Raw genomic sequence first — 21857 nt, forward strand, 5'->3', positions numbered from 1 at the left:
AATAAGCACAGCCACATCACACCCATTCTGAAATCGCTACACTGGCTACCTGTTGAACAACGCGTTATTTTTAAGATTCTTTTATTACTCTTTCACTGTACACATGGATCCGCTCCTCTCTATAACATCTCCTTGATACACCAATATGCCCCTTCTAGATCTCTTCGTTCTCAAGACTCTGGTTTGATGGTTATCCCTAAAATCAAAACAAAGTGGGGGAACGTACATTTGCCCATGCTGGGCCATCCGCATGGAATTCTCTTCCTCGGACCATTAAAGATAGTAGCTCTGTTGAAATGTTTAAATCTAATCTTAAAACCTATATGTTTAATTTGGCCTACAATTGATATTTATCCCTTCTATTTGTCTTCAGCACTTTTAATCTAAATACTTTTCCTTCTTTTCACCTCTACTTTGCACTAGTGCGCCTAGAGCATTTGATATTCTTATGGATTTGGCGCCATACAAATCATATATATTATTATTATTATATTAAAGATACCATTCAAAGGGCGCCCTTGTCAACCATTGTTTCGTCATTAGCTTAAAACTTTCAGCCAATGAAAAAGCGTACCCAACATCACATCAGTGTGCATACCCTATTGACCATTGTGTCGTCATGAGGTCAAAACTTTCAGCAAATGAGAGCGCGTATCAAACGGCACATTTCACAATATAATGTGCGCGCGGGAGAATCAGCATGCAAAGCCAATATTTTCTGGCGATTCGAAAACACAACAGTGTCGATTCGCGTGTTTTTCCTAACTTGCCCTTTATGAGCTTTATTTGTCCAAATCATGTGTTATGTTCATGTGGTTTTCATTTGATCATTATATGCCTATTTCACGTTTTGAGGGAGAGGGAGAGGGAGAAAGAATTACAGGCGACAGAATGAAAAGACCGAATCGGGGGGGGGGGTAAGATTCTAGTTTCTTTAATTTTCTGATGATTTATATGTTTTTGTTGAATAACTTTTAAAACACATTTTCTTCGTTAGTATTTTTTTGTATCTGGGAAGTAAAATGTGATTCTAGTATTGAATTTGTTTAGGTAAAGAGTACAATAAAGACAACTGTGAACCCTATCACTATTCGATTTGATTTTGTTTAATGGATAATTCAACAAAGTGCTTGAAGTTTATAAAGAGACCTCAGTAAGTTATTCTTTGGAAAAACATATTTGTCTTCGAAGATACCACACTCGTAATGGCACACAAACGAGTTGTTTATTCCAGTGCAGTGCATGCCGGACAGGTGTAGGTAAAATTCTAATGTTACCCTTGAAATAATTGATATTCATTATCCATTGTTGTTTACCAAAATACTTTTGAAACAATATGATTAATTGATAGTACTTTAGAAAAAAAAAACCTTTCCATTTTTTTTTCTTCTATGGACTTCCTTTTTGTCGTATACAAAAGAGTTCAGTTGTTTTTAGTCTTATTTCACCATTGATAATTATTTGTTCAGTACTCAATTTAGGAACTTTTTTTTGCTTTACAGAGGGCTCCCTCTGAGTGAATACATAAAGAAAATCTCATGGTTAATGGATGTTTTCTTTTTATTTTTTTAAACGAACTTCATAGGAGAATTTGGATATTAATCTTGTCAGCGCGGATGAGAAGTTCCTAGGGAGTGATCTTACTGCTTGAATATTGATTTTGAGACATTCATTGAAGGATAATTATAGGTCTGAGAGCGGGATAAACTTAAGGAGAGGGAATAACAATTCATGATTATCTTGAATAATGCAATGATGGTTTATAATGACAATTTTATTATTAAGGCTTAAGGTACAAATTATTAGGGGAGTGTTGGGAATCTACTGCTGATAGCAGACAGAGCACGGTATAACGATACCACTTTGACACTTGAATGTCTCCCTCTCAAGGTCACGATTTTATTATGTATCTTCAAACCTGGCCACCACAACCCTCTCCCCTCCCTCGTGGTCGACTCTCTCTATCTTTTATTCTACTCTCACGCAAATACGCACGCCTGCTTTCCCTCGATGTCTCTATCTCTCTCCCTCTTCTCACTACCTCTACTATTGTTTTGAGTGATATTTGTGAGGATAATAGACACCCTCCTTATCATTTTGTCATTGTTCTTGATATCGTTGTCATAATCGACTCTCCTCTCTCTCACAATCGTCGTCGCCCTCATCACATCGGCTGCTGTTCTTATTATTTATTTGGAGCTCACTTTGTTTTCTAGTTGAAAATAATACCAGTAAACCTCAATCTGGAATAATATCTCATGAAGTGGATAGTGTTTTCTAGAGAAACATCTAGAAGATGGAAAATCCTAACTTCGATGAAATTTTCTTCTTGAATGTATGCGAAAGAATACAATGAGGGACAATGAATGTTTTTATGTGATTTTATTATCAAATGGTGCCAAAATATGAATTATAGTGGGACTACTTTCTGCGTAGATGTAGTTTCTTTGCGAACCATCGCTTGACACGCCTCCATCTACTCGGCCGTTGGAGTTTGTCGATTTGAGTTTGGATGGTATCAAGGCTTGGGCGGTGATCAGGATCATTTGCCATGCACTCAGATCCTATCTTGGTCAGTGTTCGAACCACGGGAGAGTGGAGATCTGAAGTTAGGAGAAACATAAAGAGACGTAAAGGAAACGGAGATTATTATGCATTGAAACAAAATGATATTCAATGAATGGGTGAAAATCAAAAGGAGAATCAAGAAAATGGTTGCGGTTTGATTATTTCATGAACAGATTTATTATAGACATCTATTATTTTTTGAACAACGAGTTTTCCATTCAATATTATGAGATGGTTATAAAGATAAGATAGTTACCTTCGAATATCTCTCCCATATCCGAAAAGATACGGCCGATCGAAAACACATCTGAAGCAACTGATGTCGGCTGTTCATCCAGGACAACCTCAGGTGCTATGTAGTCTGCCTCCCCTCCATGCACATATGCCATTTTCAGTTCTTTGGTGACCCCAACCATTTTTGCTGGTGCCGTCATTGTGCTCGCTATGCCGAAGTCGATGACGACGGCGTTGTATCGCTTACCGCGTTTTTCTAACAGCACGTTATCATTCTTCAAGTCATTATGGAGAAGTCCGTGATCATGGAACTCCTTCATTCCCTTTACGATATCCTCTGCGATCTTGACAACGTTGCTGACTGATAGCCGTGGTGGTGCGTGGAGAGGGTAGCCAGTGCCTGTCTTCTTGCATCCGATAAACTCGACGGCCTGGCAGAGTTCGTTTCCGAGGTCTAGTGTACCCCAGAACTTTGGAAAGTAGGGACTTCCTGACAACAACTGTTGGATCAGTGCCTCCTTTGTAGCTCTGGTCCTTGTTGCCTTGAGTTCTTCAACCATTTCACCGGGCGACATAAAGTCGTCTGACCAAGACGGTTCTTTGACGGCAAGAGGGACGCCTGTAGAGCGATGACGTGCTAGAAGGACACGACCGTAGCTGCCCCGCCCAATCTCCACGAGCGTTACCAGGCTCTGCCAAATGAATTAAAAGATGTCCTTTAATCCAACTAGAAAGGTAATTCGTATTAATCGACGGAAGTGTGTGTCACTGTTTCGTGTTTTCATTTAGGGTTTAAATCATAAATGAAAATAATATTAATACAACAATATGGGGGAACATTATGATCTACTCTTCTTTAACTTGTCTTCCCGAACATCACTAAATCAATGTCATATTTGAGATATTGTGCATGCATTAAAGATTAATTTGATCGACATTACCTTTACAGTCCATCCCATGTCAAAGGTCGAGAGGTCATTGAGTTTGAGAGTTTGACGCGTGACACTGGTTTGCAGCATTTTGATGACCTCTTCGTCAACACTCTTGTTTTCGTGGACAGATGTCTGTGGTGCAGACTGGCTGTCACAGTGGCTGTAAGGTAAGAACAAAATACATTATGCATAGTTATCACCTCTTAAAACTATACTTTTATTTACTGAAAAATGACTGCTGTGAATAGCTTTATCCGTAGTGAGTTTATAAAGTGTTTAGTAACTGACTTTTCAATGAAGCATCGATTCGCCTAATTGGCTACATTCAAAATGAATGCAATTTTAGAAGCTACATCCCCCAAGTCCTACCTTACAATAGAGGTCGATTTTTCAGAAGTGTGGGTTTCCTGATCCTTCGTCTCAAGGAAATCACCACCGGGGTAAGCTTCAGCTTCTTGCTTAGCTTTGACTAATTCAATGGCTTGAAGGATCTCATCACCGTGATCCGACACTGGTCCTTGGGCTAGTCGTCGAGGCCGATTTGCCATGCGTTGAGCTCTTCGTTTTCTCTGAGCTGACATACTGATGTCTGCCATTTTCAAAGTTTCTGAGATTGATAAAGGATAATGATACGTAAATCGTTTGTGACATAATCATGCAATGCTCTGAAACAAGATAGTTTCAGTAAGTCGTCATATGTATTTAGATTGTATTCTCAGATTTGATGTCAAGCAACATGACTAGAAAATCAGACTATTTTTGATTTCTTGTAAATTAATATTGTAAAAAGATCTTGCATAGGTGTAAGACTATTATGTCAGAAAATCAATTTAAAATAATATTACAAGACTTGATGATTTTCAGGAGCGGTTAATTGCAATTCGATTACCTGGTCAGAAATGGCCAATAAACTTGAGAACGAATCGATTGAATTGGGTAATTCAATTGAAGAAAAGTTTCGAAAGCGAGGAAGAAGCAATAGTTGCACTCCGAAAGCTAAATCAAAACTGAGACAAGGAACGTCACTGTTTGTTACTCAAAGATACCATTCAAAGGGCGCCCTTGTCAACCATTGTTTCGTCATTAGCTTAAAACTTTCAGCCAATGAAAAAGCGTACCCAACATCACATCAGTGTGCATACCCTATTGACCATTGTGTCGTCATGAGGTCAAAACTTTCAGCAAATGAGAGCGCGTATCAAACGGCACATTTCACAATATAATGTGCGCGCGGGAGAATCAGCATGCAAAGCCAATATTTTCTGGCGATTCGAAAACACAAGAGTGTCGATTCGCGTGTTTTTCCTAACTTGCCCTTTATGAGCTTTATTTGTCCAAATCATGTGTTATGTTCATGTGGTTTTCATTTGATCATTATATGCCTATTTCACGTTTTGAGGGAGAGGGAGAGGGAGAAAGAATTACAGGCGACAGAATGAAAAGACCGAATCGGGGGGGGGGGTAAGATTCTAGTTTCTTCAATTTTCCGATGATTTATATGTTTTTGTTGAATAACTTTTAAAACACATTTTCTTCGTTAGTATTTTTTTGTATCTGGGAAGTAAAATGTGATTCTAGTATTGAATTTGTTTAGGTAAAGAGTACAATAAAGACAACTGTGAACCCTATCACTATTCGATTTGATTTTGTTTAATGGATAATTCAACAAAGTACTTGAAGTTTATAAAGAGACCTCAGTAAGTTATTCTTTGGAAAAACATATTTGTCTTCGAAGATACCACACTCGTTATGGCACACAAACGAGTTGTTTATTCCAGTGCAGTGCATGCCGGACAGGCGTAGGTAAAATTCTAATGTTACCCTTGAAATAATTGATATTCATTATCCATTGTTGTTTACCAAAATACTTTTGAAACAATATGATAAATTGATAGTACTTTAGAAAAAAATAACCTTTCCATTTTTTTTCTTCTATGGACTTCCTTTTTGTCGTATACAAAAGAGTTCAGCTGTTTTTAGTCTGATTTCACCATTGATAATTATTTGTTCAGTACTCAATTTAGGAACTTTTTTTTTTGCTTTACAAAGGGCTCCCTCTGAGTGAATACATAAAGAAAATCTCATGGTTAATGGATGTTTTCTTTTTATTTTTTTAACGAACTTCATAGGAGAATTTGGATATTAATTTTGTCAGCGCGGATGAGAAGTTCCTAGGGAGTGATCTTACTGCTTGAATATTGATTTTGAGACATTCATTGAAGGATAATTATAGGTCTGAGAGCGAGATGAACTTAAGGAGAGGGAATAACAATTCATGATTATCTTGAATAATGCAATGATGGTTTATAATGACAATTTTATTATTAAGGCTTAAGGTACAAATTATTAGGGGAGTGTTGGGAATCTACTGCTGATAGCAGACAGAGCACGGTATAACGATACCACTTTTACACTTGACTGTCTCCCTCTCAAGGACACGATTTTATTATGTATCTTCAAACCTGGCCACCACAACCCTCTCCCCTCCCTCTCTCTTTCTATCTTTTATTCTACTCTCACGCAAATACGCACGCCCGCTTTCCCTCGATGTCTCTTTCTATCTCTCTCTTCTCACTACCTCTACTATTGTTTTGAGTGATATTTGTGAGGATAATAGACACCCTCCTTATCATTTTGTCATTGTTCTTGATATCGTTGTTATGATCGACTCTCCTCTCTCTCACAATCGTCGTCGCCCTCATCACATCGGCTGCTGTTCTTATTATTTATTTGGAGCTCACTTTGTTTTCTAGTTGAAAATAATACCAGTAAACCTCAATCTGGAATAATATCTCATGAAGTGGATAGTGTTTTCTAGAGAAACATCTAGAAGATGGAAAATCCTAACTTCGATGAAATTTTCTTCTTGAATGTATGCGAAAGAATACAATGAGGGACAATGAATGTTTTTATGTGATTTTATTATCAAATGGTGCCAAACTATGAATTATAGTGGGACTACTTTCTGCCTAGATGTAGTTTCTTTGCGAACCATCGCTTGACACGCCTCCATCTACTCGGCCGTTGGAGTTTGTCGATTTGAGTTTGGATGGTATCAAGGCTTGGGCGGTGATCAGGATCATTTGCCATGCACTCAGATCCTATCTTGGTCAGTGTTCGAACCACGGGAGAGTGGAGATCTGAAGTTAGGAGAAACATAAAGAGACGTAAAGGAAACGGAGATTATTATGCATTGAAACAAAATGATATTCAATGAATGGGTGAAAATCAAAAGGAGAATCAAGAAAATGGTTGCGGTTTGATTATTTCATGAACAGATTTATTATAGACATCTATTATTTTTTGAACAACGAGTTTTCCATTCAATATTATGAGATGGTTATAAAGATAAGATAGTTACCTTCGAATATCTCTCCCATATCCGAAAAGATACGGCCGATCGAAAACACATCTGAAGCAACTGATGTGGGCTGTTCATCCAGGACAACCTCAGGTGCTATGTAGTCTGCCTCCCCTCCATGCACATATGCCATTTTCAGTTCTTTGGTGACCCCAACCATTTTTGCTGGTGCCGTCATTGTGCTCGCCATGCCGAAGTCGATGACGACGGCGTTGTATCGCTTACCGCGTTTTTCTAACAGCACGTTATCATTCTTCAAGTCATTATGGAGAAGTCCGTGATCATGGAACTCCTTCATTCCCTTGACGATATCCTCTGCGATCTTGACAACGTTGCTGACTGATAGCCGTGGTGGTGCGTGGAGAGGGTAGCCAGTGCCTGTCTTCTTGCATCCGATAAACTCGACGGCCTGGCAGAGTTCGTTTCCGAGGTCTAGTGTACCCCAGAACTTTGGAAAGTGGGGACTTCCTGACAACAACTGTTGGATCAGTGCCTCCTTTGTAGCTCTGGTCCTTGTTGCCTTGAGTTCTTCAACCATTTCACCGGGCGACATAAAGTCGTCTGACCAAGACGGTTCTTTGACGGCAAGAGGGACGCCTGTAGAGCGATGACGTGCTAGAAGGACACGACCGTAGCTGCCCCGCCCAATCTCCACGAGCGTTACCAGGCTCTGCCAAATGAATTAAAAGATGTCCTTTAATCCAACTAGAAAGGTAATTCGTATTAATCGATGGAAGTGTGTGTCACTGTTTCGTGTTTTCATTAGGGTTTAAATCATAAGTGAAAATAATATTAATACAACAATATGGGGGTACATATTATGATCTACTCTCCTTTAACTTGTCTTCCCGAACAACACTAAATCAATGTCATATTTGAGATATTGTGCATGTATTAAAGATGAATTTGATCGACATTACCTTTACAGTCCATCCCATGTCAAAGGTCGAGAGGTCATTGAGTTTGAGAGTTTGACACGTGACACTGGTTTGCAGCATTTTGATGACCTCTTCGTCAACACTCTTGTTTTCGTGGACAGATGTCTGTGGTGCAGACTGGCTGTCACAGTGGCTATAAGGTAAGAACAAAATACATTATGCATAGTTATCACCTCTTAAAACTATACTTTTATTTACTGAAAAATGACTGCTGTGAATAGCTTTATCCGTAGTGATTTTATAAAGTGTTTAGTAACTGACTTTTCAATGAAGCATCGATTCGCCTAATTGGCTACATTCAAAATGAATGCAATTTTAAAGCTACATCCCCCAAGTCCTACCTTACAATAGAGGTCGATTTTTCAGAAGTGTGGGTTTCCTGATCCTTCGTCTCAAGGAAATCACCACCGGGGTAAGCTTCAGCTTCTTGCTTAGCTTTGACTAATTCAATGGCTTGAAGGATCTCATCACCGTGATCCGACACTGGTCCTTGGGCTAGTCGTCGAGGCCGATTTGCCATGCGTTGAGCTCTTCGTTTTCTCTGAGCTGACATACTGATGTCTGCCATTTTCAAAGTTTCTGAGATTGATAAAGGATAATGATACGTAAATCGTTTGTGACATAATCATGCAATGCTCTGAAACAAGATAGTTTCAGTAAGTCGTCATATGTATTTAGATTGTATTCTCAGATTTGATGTCAAGCAACATGACTAGAAAATCAGATTATTTTGGATTTCTTGTAAATTAATATTGTAAAAAGATCTTGCATAGGTGTAAGACTATTATGTCAGAAAATCAATTTAAAATAATATTACAAGACTTGATGATTTTCAGGAGCGGTTAATTGCAATTCGATTACCTGGTCAGAAATGGCCAATAAACTTGAGAACGAATCGATTGAATTGGGTAATTCAATTGAAGAAAAGTTTCGAAAGCGAGGAAGAAGCAATAGTTGCACTCCGAAAGCTAAATCAAAACTGAGACAAGGAACGTCACTGTTTGTTACTCAAAGATACCATTCAAAGGGCGCCCTTGTCAACCATTGTTTCGTCATTAGCTTAAAACTTTCAGCCAATGAAAAAGCGTACCCAACATCACATCAGTGTGCATACCCTATTGACCATTGTGTCGTCATGAGGTCAAAACTTTCAGCAAATGAGAGCGCGTATCAAACGGCACATTTCCCAATATAATGTGCGCGCGGGAGAATCAGCATGCAAAGCCAATATTTTCTGGCGATTCGAAAACACAAGAGTGTCGATTCGCGTGTTTTTCCTAACTTGCCCTTTATGAGCTTTATTTGTCCAAATCATGTGTTATGTTCATGTGGTTTTCATTTGATCATTATATGCCTATTTCACGTTTTGAGGGAGAGGAGAGGAGAAAGAATTACAGGCGACAGAATGAAAAGACCGAATCGGGGGGGGGGGGTAAGATTCTAGTTTCTTCAATTATCTGATGATTTATATGTTTTTGTTGAATAACTTTTAAAACACATTTTCTTCGTTAGTATTTTTTTTGTATCTGGGAAGTAAAATGTGATTCTAGTATTGAATTTGTTTAGGTAAAGAGTACAATAATGACAACTGTGAACCCTATCACTATTCGATTTGATTTTGTTTAATGGATAATTCAACAAAGTGCTTGAAGTTTATAAAGAGACCTCAGTAAGTTATTCTTTGGAAAAACATATTTGTCTTCGAAGATACCACACTCGTAATGGCACACAACGAGTTGTTTATTCCAGTGCAGTGCATGCCGGACAGGCGTAGGTAAAATTCTAATGTTACCCTTGAAATAATTGATATTCATTATCCATTGTTGTTTACCAAAATACTTTTGAAACAATATGATTAATTGATAGTACTTAAAAAAAAAAACCTTTCCATTTTTTTCTTCTATGGACTTCCTTTTTGTCGTATACAAAAGAGTTCAGTTGTTTTTAGTCTTATTTCACCATTGATAATTATTTGTTCAGTACTCAATTTAGGAACTTTTTTTTTTGCTTTACAGAGGGCTCCCTCTGAGTGAATACATAAAGAAAATCTCATGGTTAATGGATGTTTTCTTTTTATTTTTTAAACGAACTTCATAGGAGAATTTGGATATTAATCTTGTCAGCGCGGATGAGAAGTTCCTAGGGAGTGATCTTACTGCTTGAATATTGATTTTGAGACATTCATTGAAGGATAATTATAGGTCTGAGAGCGGGATAAACTTAAGGAGAGGGAATAACAATTCATGATTATCTTGAATAATGCAATGATGGTTTATAATGACAATTTTATTATTAAGGCTTAAGGTACAAATTATTAGGGGAGTGTTGGGAATCTACTGCTGATAGCAGACAGAGCACGGTATAACGATACCACTTTGACACTTGAATGTCTCCCTCTCAAGGTCACGATTTTATTATGTATCTTCAAACCTGGCCACCACAACCCTCTCCCCTCCCTCTCTCTTTCTATCTTTTATTCTACTCTCACGCAAATACGCACGCCCGCTTTCCCTCGATGTCTCTATCTCTCTCTCCCTCTTCTCACTACCTCTACTATTGTTTTGAGTGATATTTGTGAGGATAATAGACACCCTCCTTATCATTTTGTCATTGTTCTTGATATCGTTGTTATGATCGACTCTCCTCTCTCTCACAATCGTCGTCGCCCTCATCACATCGGCTGCTGTTCTTATTATTTATTTGGAGCTCACTTTGTTTTCTAGTTGAAAATATTACCAGTAAACCTCAATCTGGAATAATATCTCATGAAGTGGATAGTGTTTTCTAGAGAAACATCTAGAAGATGGAAAATCCTAACTTCGATGAAATTTTCTTCTTGAATGTATGCGAAAGAATACAATGAGGGACAATGAATGTTTTTATGTGATTTTATTATCAAATGGTGCCAAAATATGAATTATAGTGGGACTACTTTCTGCGTAGATGTAGTTTCTTTGCGAACCATCGCTTGACACGCCTCCATCTACTCGGCCGTTGGAGTTTGTCGATTTGAGTTTGGATGGTATCAAGGCTTGGGCGGTGATCAGGATCATTTGCCATGCACTCAGATCCTATCTTGGTCAGTGTTCGAACCACGGGAGAGTGGAGATCTGAAGTTAGGAGAAACATAAAGAGACGTAAAGGAAACGGAGATTATTATGCATTGAAACAAAATGATATTCAATGAATGGGTGAAAATCAAAAGGAGAATCAAGAAAATGGTTGCGGTTTGATTATTTCATGAACAGATTTATTATAGACATCTATTATTTTTTGAACAACGAGTTTTCCATTCAATATTATGAGATGGTTATAAAGATAAGATAGTTACCTTCGAATATCTCTCCCATATCCGAAAAGATACGGCCGATCGAAAACACATCTGAAGCAACTGATGTGGGCTGTTCATCCAGGACAACCTCAGGTGCTATGTAGTCTGCCTCCCCTCCATGCACATATGCCATTTTCAGTTCTTTGGTGACCCCAACCATTTTTGCTGGTGCCGTCATTGTGCTCGCCATGCCGAAGTCGATGACGACGGCGTTGTATCGCTTACCGCGTTTTTCTAACAGCACGTTATCATTCTTCAAGTCATTATGGAGAAGTCCGTGATCATGGAACTCCTTCATTCCCTTGACGATATCCTCTGCGATCTTGACAACGTTGCTGACTGATAGCCGTGGCGGTGCGTGGAGAGGGTAGCCAGTGCCTGTCTTCTTGCATCCGATAAACTCGACGGCCTGGCAGAGTTCGTTTCCGAGGTCTAGTGTACCCCAGAACTTTGGAAAGTAGGGACTTCCTGACAACAACTGTTGGATCAGTGCCTCCTTTGTAGCTCTGGTCCTTGTTGCCTTGAGTTCTTCAACCATTTCACCGGGCGACATAAAGTCGTCTGACCAAGACGGTTCTTTGACGGCAAGAGGGACGCCTGTAGAGCGATGACGTGCTAGAAGGACACGACCGTAGCTGCCCCGCCCAATCTCCACGAGCGTTACCAGGCTCTGCCAAATGAATTAAAAGATGTCCTTTAATCCAACTAGAAAGGTAATTCGTATTAATCGATGGAAGTGTGTGTCACTGTTTCGTGTTTTCATTTAGGGTTTAAATCATAAGTGAAAATAATATTAATACAACAATATGGGGGTACATATTATGATCTACTCTCCTTTAACTTGTCTTCCCGAACAACACTAAATCAATGTCATATTTGAGATATTGTGCATGTATTAAAGATGAATTTGATCGACATTACCTTTACAGTCCATCCCATGTCAAAGGTCGAGAGGTCATTGAGTTTGAGAGTTTGACACGTGACACTGGTTTGCAGCATTTTGATGACCTCTTCGTCAACACTCTTGTTTTCGTGGACAGATGTCTGTGGTGCAGACTGGCTGTCACAGTGGCTATAAGGTAAGAACAAAATACATTATGCATAGTTATCACCTCTTAAAACTATACTTTTATTTACTGAAAAATGACTGCTGTGAATAGCTTTATCCGTAGTGATTTTATAAAGTGTTTAGTAACTGACTTTTCAATGAAGCATCGATTCGCCTAATTGGCTACATTCAAAATGAATGCAATTTTAGAAGCTACATCCCCCAAGTCCTACCTTACAATAGAGGTCGATTTTTCAGAAGTGTGGGTTTCCTGATCCTTCGTCTCAAGGAAATCACCACCGGGGTAAGCTTCAGCTTCTTGCTTAGCTTTGACTAATTCAATGGCTTGAAGGATCTCATCACCGTGATCCGACACCGGTCCTTGGGCTAGTCGTCGAGGCCGATTTGCCATGCGTTGAGCTCTTCGTTTTCTCTGAGCTGACATACTGATGTCTGCCATTTTCAAAGTTTCTGAGATCGATAAAGGATAATGATACGTAAATCGTTTGTGACATAATCATGCAATGCTCTGAAACAAGATAGTTTCAGTAAGTCGTCATATGTATTTAGATTGTATTCTCAGATTTGATGTCAAGCAACATGACTACAAAATCAGATTATTTTGGATTTCTTGTAAATTAATATTGTAAAAAGATCTTGCGTAGGTGTAAGACTATTATGTCAGAAAATCAATTTAAAATAATATTACAAGACTTGATGATTTTCAGGAGCGGTTAATTGCAATTCGATTACCTGGTCAGAAATGGCCAATAAACTTGAGAACGAATCGATTGAATTGGGTAATTCAATTGAAGAAAAGTTTCGAAAGCGAGGAAGAAGCAATAGTTGCACTCCGAAAGCTAAATCAAAACTGAGACAAGGAACGTCGCTGTTTGTTACTCAAAGATACCATTCAAAGGGCGCCCTTGTCAACCATTGTTTCGTCATTAGCTTAAAACTTTCAGCCAATGAAAAAGCGTACCCAACATCACATCAGTGTGCATACCCTATTGACCATTGTGTCGTCATGAGGTCAAAACTTTCAGCAAATGAGAGCGCGTATCAAACGGCACATTTCCCAATATAATGTGCGCGCGGGAGAATCAGCATGCAAAGCCAATATTTTCTGGCGATTCGAAAACACAAGAGTGTCGATTCGCGTGTTTTTCCTAACTTGCCCTTTATGAGCTTTATTTGTCCAAATCATGTGTTATGTTCATGTGGTTTTCATTTGATCGTTATTTGCCTATTTCACGTTTTGAGGGAGAGGGAGAAAGAATTACAGGCGACAGAATGAAAAGACCGAATCGGGGGGGGGGGGTAAGATTCTAGTTTCTTTAATTTTCTGATGATTTATATGTTTTTGTTGAATAACTTTTAAAACACATTTTCTTCGTTAGTATTTTTTTGAATCTGGGAAGTAAAATGTGATTCTAGTATTGAATTTGTTTAGGTAAAGAGTACAATAAAGACAACTGTGAACCCTATCACTATTCGAGTTGATTTTGTGTAATGGATAATTCAACAAAGTGCTTGAAGTTTATAAAGAGACCTCAGTAAGTTATTCTTTGGAAAAACATATTTCTTTTCGAAGATACCACACTCGTAATGTGCAGTGCATGCCGGACAGGCGTAGGTAAAATTCTAATGTTACCCTTGAAATAATTGATATTCATTATCCATTGTTGTTTACCAAAATACTTTTGAAACAATATGATAAATTGATAGTACTTTTTTTTTTAGAAATTAACCTTTGCAATATCTCTTTTTTTCCTATGGACTTCCTTTTTGTCGTATACAAAAGAGTTCAGTTGTTTTTAGTCTTATTTCACCATTGATAATTATTTGTTCAGTACTCAATTTAGGAACTTTTTTTTTTTGCTTTACAGAGGGCTCCCTCTGAGTGAATACATAAAGAAAATCTCATGGTTAATGGATGTTTTCTTTTTATTTTTTTAAACGAACTTCATAGGAGAATTTGGATATTAATCTTGTCAGCGCGGATGAGAAGTTCCTAGGGAGTGATCTTACTGCTTGAATATTGATTTTGAGACATTCATTGAAGGATAATTATAGGTCTGAGAGCGGGATAAACTTAAGGAGAGGGAATAACAATTCATGATTATCTTGAATAATGCAATGATGGTTTATAATGACAATTTTATTATTAAGGCTTAAGGTACAAATTATTAGGGGAGTGTTGGGAATCTACTGCTGATAGCAGACAGAGCACGGTATAACGATACCACTTTGACACTTGAATGTCTCCCTCTCAAGGTCACGATTTTATTATGTCTCTTCAAACCTGGCCACCACAACCCTATCCCCTCCCTCTCTCTTTCTATCTTTTATTCTACTCTCACGCAAATACGCACGCCCGCTTTCCCTCGATGTCTCTTTCTATCTCTCTCCCTCTTCTCACTACCTCTACTATTGTTTTGAGTGATATTTGTGAGGATAATAGACACCCTCCTTATCATTTTGTCATTGTTCTTGATATCGTTGTTATGATCGACTCTCCTCTCTTTCACAATCGTCGTCGCCCTCATCACATCGGCTGCTGTTCTTATTATCTATTTGGAGCTCACTTCGTTTTCTAGTTGAAAATAATACCAGTAAACCTCAATCTGGAATAATATCTCATGAAGTGGATAGTGTTTTCTAGAAAAACATCTAGAAGATGGAAAATCTTAACTTCGATGAAATTTTCTTCTTGAATGTATGCAAAAGAATACAATAAAGGACAATGAATGTTTTATGTGATTTTATTATCAAATGGTGCCAAAATATGAATTATAGTGGGACTACTTTCTGCGTAGATGTAGTTTCTTTGTGAACCATCGCTTGACACGCCTCCATCTACTCGGCCGTTGGAGTTTGTCGATTTGAGTTTGGATGGTATCAAGGCTTGGGCGGTGATCAGGATCATTTGCCATGCATTCAGATCCTATCTTGGTCAGTGCTCGAACCACGGGAGAGTGGAGATCTGAAGTTAGGAGAAACATAAAGAGACGTAAAGGAAACGGAGATTTTTATGCATTGAAACAAAATGATATTCAATGAATGGGTGAAAATCAAAAGGAGAATCAAGAAAATGGTTGCGGTTTGATTATTTCAAGAACAGATTTATTATAGACATCTATTATTTTTTGAACAACGAGTTTTCCATTCAATATTATGAGATGGTTATAAAGATAAGATAGTTACCTTCGAATATCTCTCCCATATCCGAAAAGATACGGCCGATCGAAAACACATCTGAAGCAACTGATGTCGGCTGTTCATCCAGGACAACCTCAGGTGCTATGTAGTCTGCCTCCCCTCCATGCACATATGCCATTTTCAGTTCTTTGGTGACCCCAACCATTTTTGCTGGTGCCGTCATTGTGCTCGCCATGCCGAAGTCGATGACGACGGCGTTGTATCGCTTACCGCGTTTTTCTAACAGCACGTTATCATTCTTCAAGTCATTATGGAGAAGTCCGTGATCATGGAACTCCTTCATTCCCTTGACGATATCCTCTGCGATCTTGACAACGTTGCTGACTGATAGCCGTGGCGGTGCGTGGAGAGGGTAGCCAGTGCCTGTCTTCTTGCATCCGATAAACTCGACGGCCTGGCAGAGTTCGTTTCCGAGGTCTAGTGTACCCCAGAACTTTGGAAAGTAGGGACTTCCTGACAACAACTGTTGGATCAGTGCCTCCTTTGTAGCTCTGGTCCTTGTTGCCTTGAGTTCTTCAACCATTTCACCGGGCGACATAAAGTCGTCTGACCAAGACGGTTCTTTGACGGCAAGAGGGACGCCTGTAGAGCGATGACGTGCTAGAAGGACACGACCGTAGCTGCCCCGCCAATCTCCACGAGCGTTACCAGGCTCTGCCAAATGAATTAAAAGATGTCCTTTAATCCAACTAGAAAGGTAATTCGTATTAATCGATGGAAGTGTGTGTCACTGTTTCGTGTTTTCATTACGGTTTAAATCATAAGTGAAAATAATATTAATACAACAATATGGGGGTACATATTATGATCTACTTTCCTTTAACTTGTCTTCCCGAACATCACTAAATCAATGTAATATTTGAGATATTGTGCATGTATTAAAGATGAATTTGATCGACATTACCTTTACAGTCCATCCCATGTCAAAGGTCGAGAGGTCATTGAGTTTGAGAGTTTGACACGTGACACTGGTTTGCAGCATTTTGATGACCTCTTCGTCAACACTCTTGTTTTCGTGGACAGATGTCTGTGGTGCAGACTGGCTGTCACAGTGGCTATAAGGTAAGAACAAAATACATTATGCATAGTTATCACCTCTTAAAACTATACTTTTATTTACTGAAAAATGACTGCTGTGAATCCGTAGTGATTTTATAAAGTGTTTAGTAACTGATTTTTCAATGAAGCATCGATTCGCCTAATTGGCTGCATTCAAAATGAATGCAATTTTAGAAGCTACATCCCCCAAGTCCTACCTTACAATAGAGGTCGATTTTTCAGAAGTGTGGGTTTCCTGATCCTTCGTCTCAAGGAAATCACCACCGGGGTAAGCTTCAGCTTCTTGCTTAGCTTTGACTAATTCAATGGCTTGAAGGATCTCATCACCGTGATCCGACACTGGTCCTTGGGCTAGTCGTCGAGGCCGATTTGCCATGCGTTGAGCTCTTCGTTTTCTCTGAGCTGACATACTGATGTCTGCCATTTTCAAAGTTTCTGAGATTGATAAAGGATAATGATACGTAAATCGTTTGTGACATAATCATGCAATGCTCTGAAACAAGAAAGTTTCAGTAAGTCGTCATATGTATTTAGATTGTATTCTCAGATTTGATGTCAAGCAACATGACTAGAAAATCAGATTATTTTGGATTTCTTGTAAATTAATATTGTAAAAAGATCTTGCATAGGTGTAAGACTATTATGTCAGAAAATCAATTTAAAATAATATTACAAGACTTGATGATTTTCAGGAGCGGTTAATTGCAATTCGATTACCTGGTCAGAAATGGCCAATAAACTTGAGAACGAATCGATTGAATTGGGTAATTCAATTGAAGAAAAGTTTCGAAAGCGAGGAAGAAGCAATAGTTGCACTCCGAAAGCTAAATCAAAACTGAGACAAGGAACGTCACTGTTTGTTACTCAAAGATACCATTCAAAGGGCGCCCTTGTCAACCATTGTTTCGTCATTAGCTTAAAACTTTCAGCCAATGAAAAAGCGTACCCAACATCACATCAGTGTGCATACCCTATTGACCATTGTGTCGTCATGAGGTCAAAACTTTCAGCAAATGAGAGCGCGTATCAAACGGCACATTTCCCAATATAATGTGCGCGCGGGAGAATCAGCATGCAAAGCCAATATTTTCTGGCGATTCGAAAACACAAGAGTGTCGATTCGCGTGTTTTTCCTAACTTGCCCTTTATGAGCTTTATTTGTCCAAATCATGTGTTATGTTCATGTGGTTTTCATTTGATCATTATATGCCTATTTCACGTTTTGAGGGAGAGGGAGAAAGAATTACAGGCGACAGAATGAAAAGACCGAATCGGGGGGGGGGGGGTAAGATTCTAGTTTCTTTAATTTTCTGATGATTTATATGTTTTTGTTGAATAACTTTTAAAACACATTTTCTTCGTTAGTATTTTTTTGTATCTGGGAAGTAAAATGTGATTCTAGTATTGAATTTGTTTAGGTAAAGAGTACAATAAAGACAACTGTGAACCCTATCACTATTCGATTTGATTTTGTTTAATGGATAATTCAACAAAGTGCTTGAAGTTTATAAAGAGACCTCAGTAAGTTATTCTTTGGAAAAACATATTTCTCTTCGAAGATACCACACTCGTAATGGCACACACGAGTTGTTTATTCCAGTGCAGTGCATGCCGGACAGGCGTAGGTAAAATTCTAATGTTACCCTTGAAATAATTGATATTCATTATCCATTGTTGTTTACCAAAATACTTTTGAAACAATATGATAAATTGATAGTACTTTTTTAAAAAAATTAACCTTTCCAATATCTCTTTTTCTTTTCTATGGACTTCCTTTTTGTCGTATATAAAAGAGTTCAGTTGTTTTTAGTCTTATTTCACCATTGATAATTATTTGTTCAGTACTCAATTTAGGAACTTTTTTCTTTTTTTGCTTTACAGAGGGCTCCCTCTGAGTGAATACATAAAGAAAATCTCATGGTTAATGGATGTTTTCTTTTTATTTTTTTAAACGAACTTCATAGGAGAATTTGGATATTAATCTTGTCAGCGCGGATGAGAAGTTCCTAGGGAGTGATCTTACTGCTTGAATATTGATTTTGAGACATTCATTGAAGGATAATTATAGGTCTGAGAGCGGGATAAACTTAAGGAGAGGGAATAACAATTCATGATTATCTTGAATAATGCAATGATGGTTTATAATGACAATTTTATTATTAAGGCTTAAGGTACAAATTATTAGGGGAGTGTTGGGAATCTACTGCTGATAGCAGACAGAGCACGGTATAACGATACCACTTTGACACTTGAATGTCTCCCTCTCAAGGTCACGATTTTATTATGTATCTTCAAACCTGGCCACCACAACCCTATCCCCTCCCTCTCTCTTTCTATCTTTTATTCTACTCTCACGCAAATACGCACGCCCGCTTTCCCTCGATGTCTCTTTCTATCTCTCTCCCTCTTCTCACTACCTCTACTATTGTTTTGAGTGATATTTGTGAGGATAATAGACACCCTCCTTATCATTTTGTCATTGTTCTTGATATCGTTGTTATGATCGACTCTCCTCTCTTTCACAATCGTCGTCGCCCTCATCACATCGGCTGCTGTTCTTATTATTTATTTGGAGCTCACTTTGTTTTCTAGTTGAAAATAATACCAGTAAACCTCAATCTGGAATAATATCTCATGAAGTGGATAGTGTTTTCTAGAGAAACATCTAGAAGATGGAAAATCCTAACTTCGATGAAATTTTCTTCTTGAATGTATGCGAAAGAATACAATGAGGGACAATGAATGTTTTTATGTGATTTTATTATCAAATGGTGCCAAAATATGAATTATAGTGGGACTACTTTCTGCGTAGATGTAGTTTCTTTGCGAACCATCGCTTGACACGCCTCCATCTACTCGGCCGTTGGAGTTTGTCGATTTGAGTTTGGATGGTATCAAGGCTTGGGCGGTGATCAGGATCATTTGCCATGCATCAGATCCTATCTTGGTCAGTGTTCGAACCACGGGAGAGTGGAGATCTGAAGTTAGGAGAAACATAAAGAGACGTAAAGGAAACGGAGATTATTATGCATTGAAACAAAATGATATTCAATGAATGGGTGAAAATCAAAAGGAGAATCAAGAAAATGGTTGCGGTTTGATTATTTCATGAACAGATTTATTATAGACATCTATTATTTTTTGAACAACGAGTTTTCCATTCAATATTATGAGATGGTTATAAAGATAAGATAGTTACCTTCGAATATCTCTCCCATATCCGAAAAGATACGGCCGATCGAAAACACATCTGAAGCAACTGATGTCGGCTGTTCATCCAGGACAACCTCAGGTGCTATGTAGTCTGCCTCCCTCCATGCACATATGCCATTTTCAGTTCTTTGGTGACCCCAACCATTTTTGCTGGTGCCGTCATTGTGCTCGCCATGCCGAAGTCGATGACGACGGCGTTGTATCGCTTACCGCGTTTTTCTAACAGCACGTTATCATTCTTCAAGTCATTATGGAGAAGTCCGTGATCATGGAACTCCTTCATTCCCTTGACGATATCCTCTGCGATCTTGACAACGTTGCTGACTGATAGCCGTGGTGGTGCGTGGAGAGGGTAGCCAGTGCCTGTCTTCTTGCATCCGATAAACTCGACGGCCTGGCAGAGTTCGTTTCCGAGGTCTAGTGTACCCCAGAACTTTGGAAAGTAGGGACTTCCTGACAACAACTGTTGGATCAGTGCCTCCTTTGTAGCTCTGGTCCTTGTTGCCTTGAGTTCTTCAACCATTTCACCGGGCGACATAAAATCGTCTGACCAAGACGGTTCTTTGACGGCAAGAGGACGCCTGTAGAGCGATGACGTGCTAGAAGGACACGACCGTAGCTGCCCCGCCCAATCTCCACGAGCGTTACCAGGCTCTGCCAAATGAATTAAAAGATGTCCTTTAATCCAACTAGAAAGGTAATTCGTATTAATCGATGGAAGTGTGTGTCACTGTTTCGTGTTTTCATTTAGGGTTTAAATCATAAGTGAAAATAATATTAATACAACAATATGGGGGTACATATTATGATCTACTCTCCTTTAACTTGTCTTCCCGAACAACACTAAATCAATGTCATATTTGAGATATTGTGCATGTATTAAAGATGAATTTGATCGACATTACCTTTACAGTCCATCCCATGTCAAAGGTCGAGAGGTCATTGAGTTTGAGAGTTTGACACGTGACACTGGTTTGCAGCATTTTGATGACCTCTTCGTCAACACTCTTGTTTTCGTGGACAGATGTCTGTGGTGCAGACTGGCTGTCACAGTGGCTATAAGGTAAGAACAAAATACATTATGCATAGTTATCACCTCTTAAAACTTTATACTTTTATTTACTGAAAAATGACTGCTGTGAATAGCTTTATCCGTAGTGATTTTATAAAGTGTTTAGTAACTGACTTTTCAATGAAGCATCGATTCGCCTAATTGGCTACATTCAAAATGAATGCAATTTTAGAAGCTACATCCCCCAAGCCCTACCTTACAATAGAGGTCGATTTTTCAGAAGTGTGGGTTTCCTGATCCTTCGTCTCAAGGAAATCACCACCGGGTAAGCTTCAGCTTCTTGCTTAGCTTTGACTAATTCAATGGCTTGAAGGATCTCATCACCGTGATCCGACACTGGTCCTTGGGCTAGTCGTCGAGGCCGATTTGCCATGCGTTGAGCTCTTCGTTTTCTCTGAGCTGACATACTGATGTCTGCCATTTTCAAAGTTTCTGAGATTGATAAAGGATAATGATACGTAAATCGTTTGTGACATAATCATGCAATGCTCTGAAACAAGAAGTTTCAGTAAGTCGTCATATGTATTTAGATTGTATTCTCAGATTTGATGTCAAGCAACATGACTAGAAAATCAGATTATTTTTTTTTTGGATTTCTTGTAAATTAATATTGTAAAAAGATCTTGCATAGGTGTAAGACTATTATGTCAGAAAATCAATTTAAAATAATATTACAAGACTTGATGATTTTCAGGAGCGGTTTATTTGCAATTCGATTACCTGGTCAGAAATGGCCAATAAACTTGAGAACGAATCGATTGAATAGGGTAATTCAATTGAAGAAAAGTTTCGAAAGCGAGGAAGAAGCAATAGTTGCACTCCGAAAGCTAAATCAAAACTGAGACAAGGAACGTCACTGTTTGTTACTCAAAGATACCA

The 21857-nt window shown here is 38.6% G+C and overlaps 3 protein-coding genes across 3 annotated transcripts; all 3 read right to left on the reverse strand.

The window, feature by feature from the left end:
- Positions 1-2343: 2343 nt before the first annotated feature.
- Positions 2344-2976, reverse strand: LOC121418148. The gene is made up of 2 exons (XM_041611863.1): positions 2825-2976; positions 2344-2603 (listed from the first exon to the last, which is right to left on the reverse strand). The coding sequence occupies exons 1-2, from the start codon at positions 2955-2957 to the stop codon at positions 2422-2424; spliced, it is 315 nt and encodes a 104-aa protein (XP_041467797.1). The 5' UTR covers positions 2958-2976; the 3' UTR covers positions 2344-2421.
- Positions 2977-6692: 3716 nt separating this feature from the next.
- LOC121418072 (dual specificity testis-specific protein kinase 2-like) lies at positions 6693-8601 on the reverse strand. Its single transcript, XM_041611777.1, has 4 exons — positions 8375-8601; positions 8016-8166; positions 7096-7765; positions 6693-6874 (listed from the first exon to the last, which is right to left on the reverse strand). The coding sequence occupies exons 1-4, from the start codon at positions 8599-8601 to the stop codon at positions 6693-6695; spliced, it is 1230 nt and encodes a 409-aa protein (XP_041467711.1).
- Positions 8602-10961: 2360 nt separating this feature from the next.
- Positions 10962-12872, reverse strand: LOC121418073 (dual specificity testis-specific protein kinase 2-like). The gene is made up of 4 exons (XM_041611778.1): positions 12646-12872; positions 12286-12436; positions 11365-12034; positions 10962-11143 (listed from the first exon to the last, which is right to left on the reverse strand). Exons 1-4 carry the CDS (start codon positions 12870-12872, stop codon positions 10962-10964), a joined length of 1230 nt encoding a protein of 409 aa, XP_041467712.1.
- Positions 12873-21857: the final 8985 nt, after the last annotated feature.

This window comes from Lytechinus variegatus, chromosome 7, assembly GCF_018143015.1.
Source record: "Lytechinus variegatus isolate NC3 chromosome 7, Lvar_3.0, whole genome shotgun sequence".
Taxonomy (NCBI): domain Eukaryota; kingdom Metazoa; phylum Echinodermata; class Echinoidea; order Temnopleuroida; family Toxopneustidae; genus Lytechinus; species Lytechinus variegatus.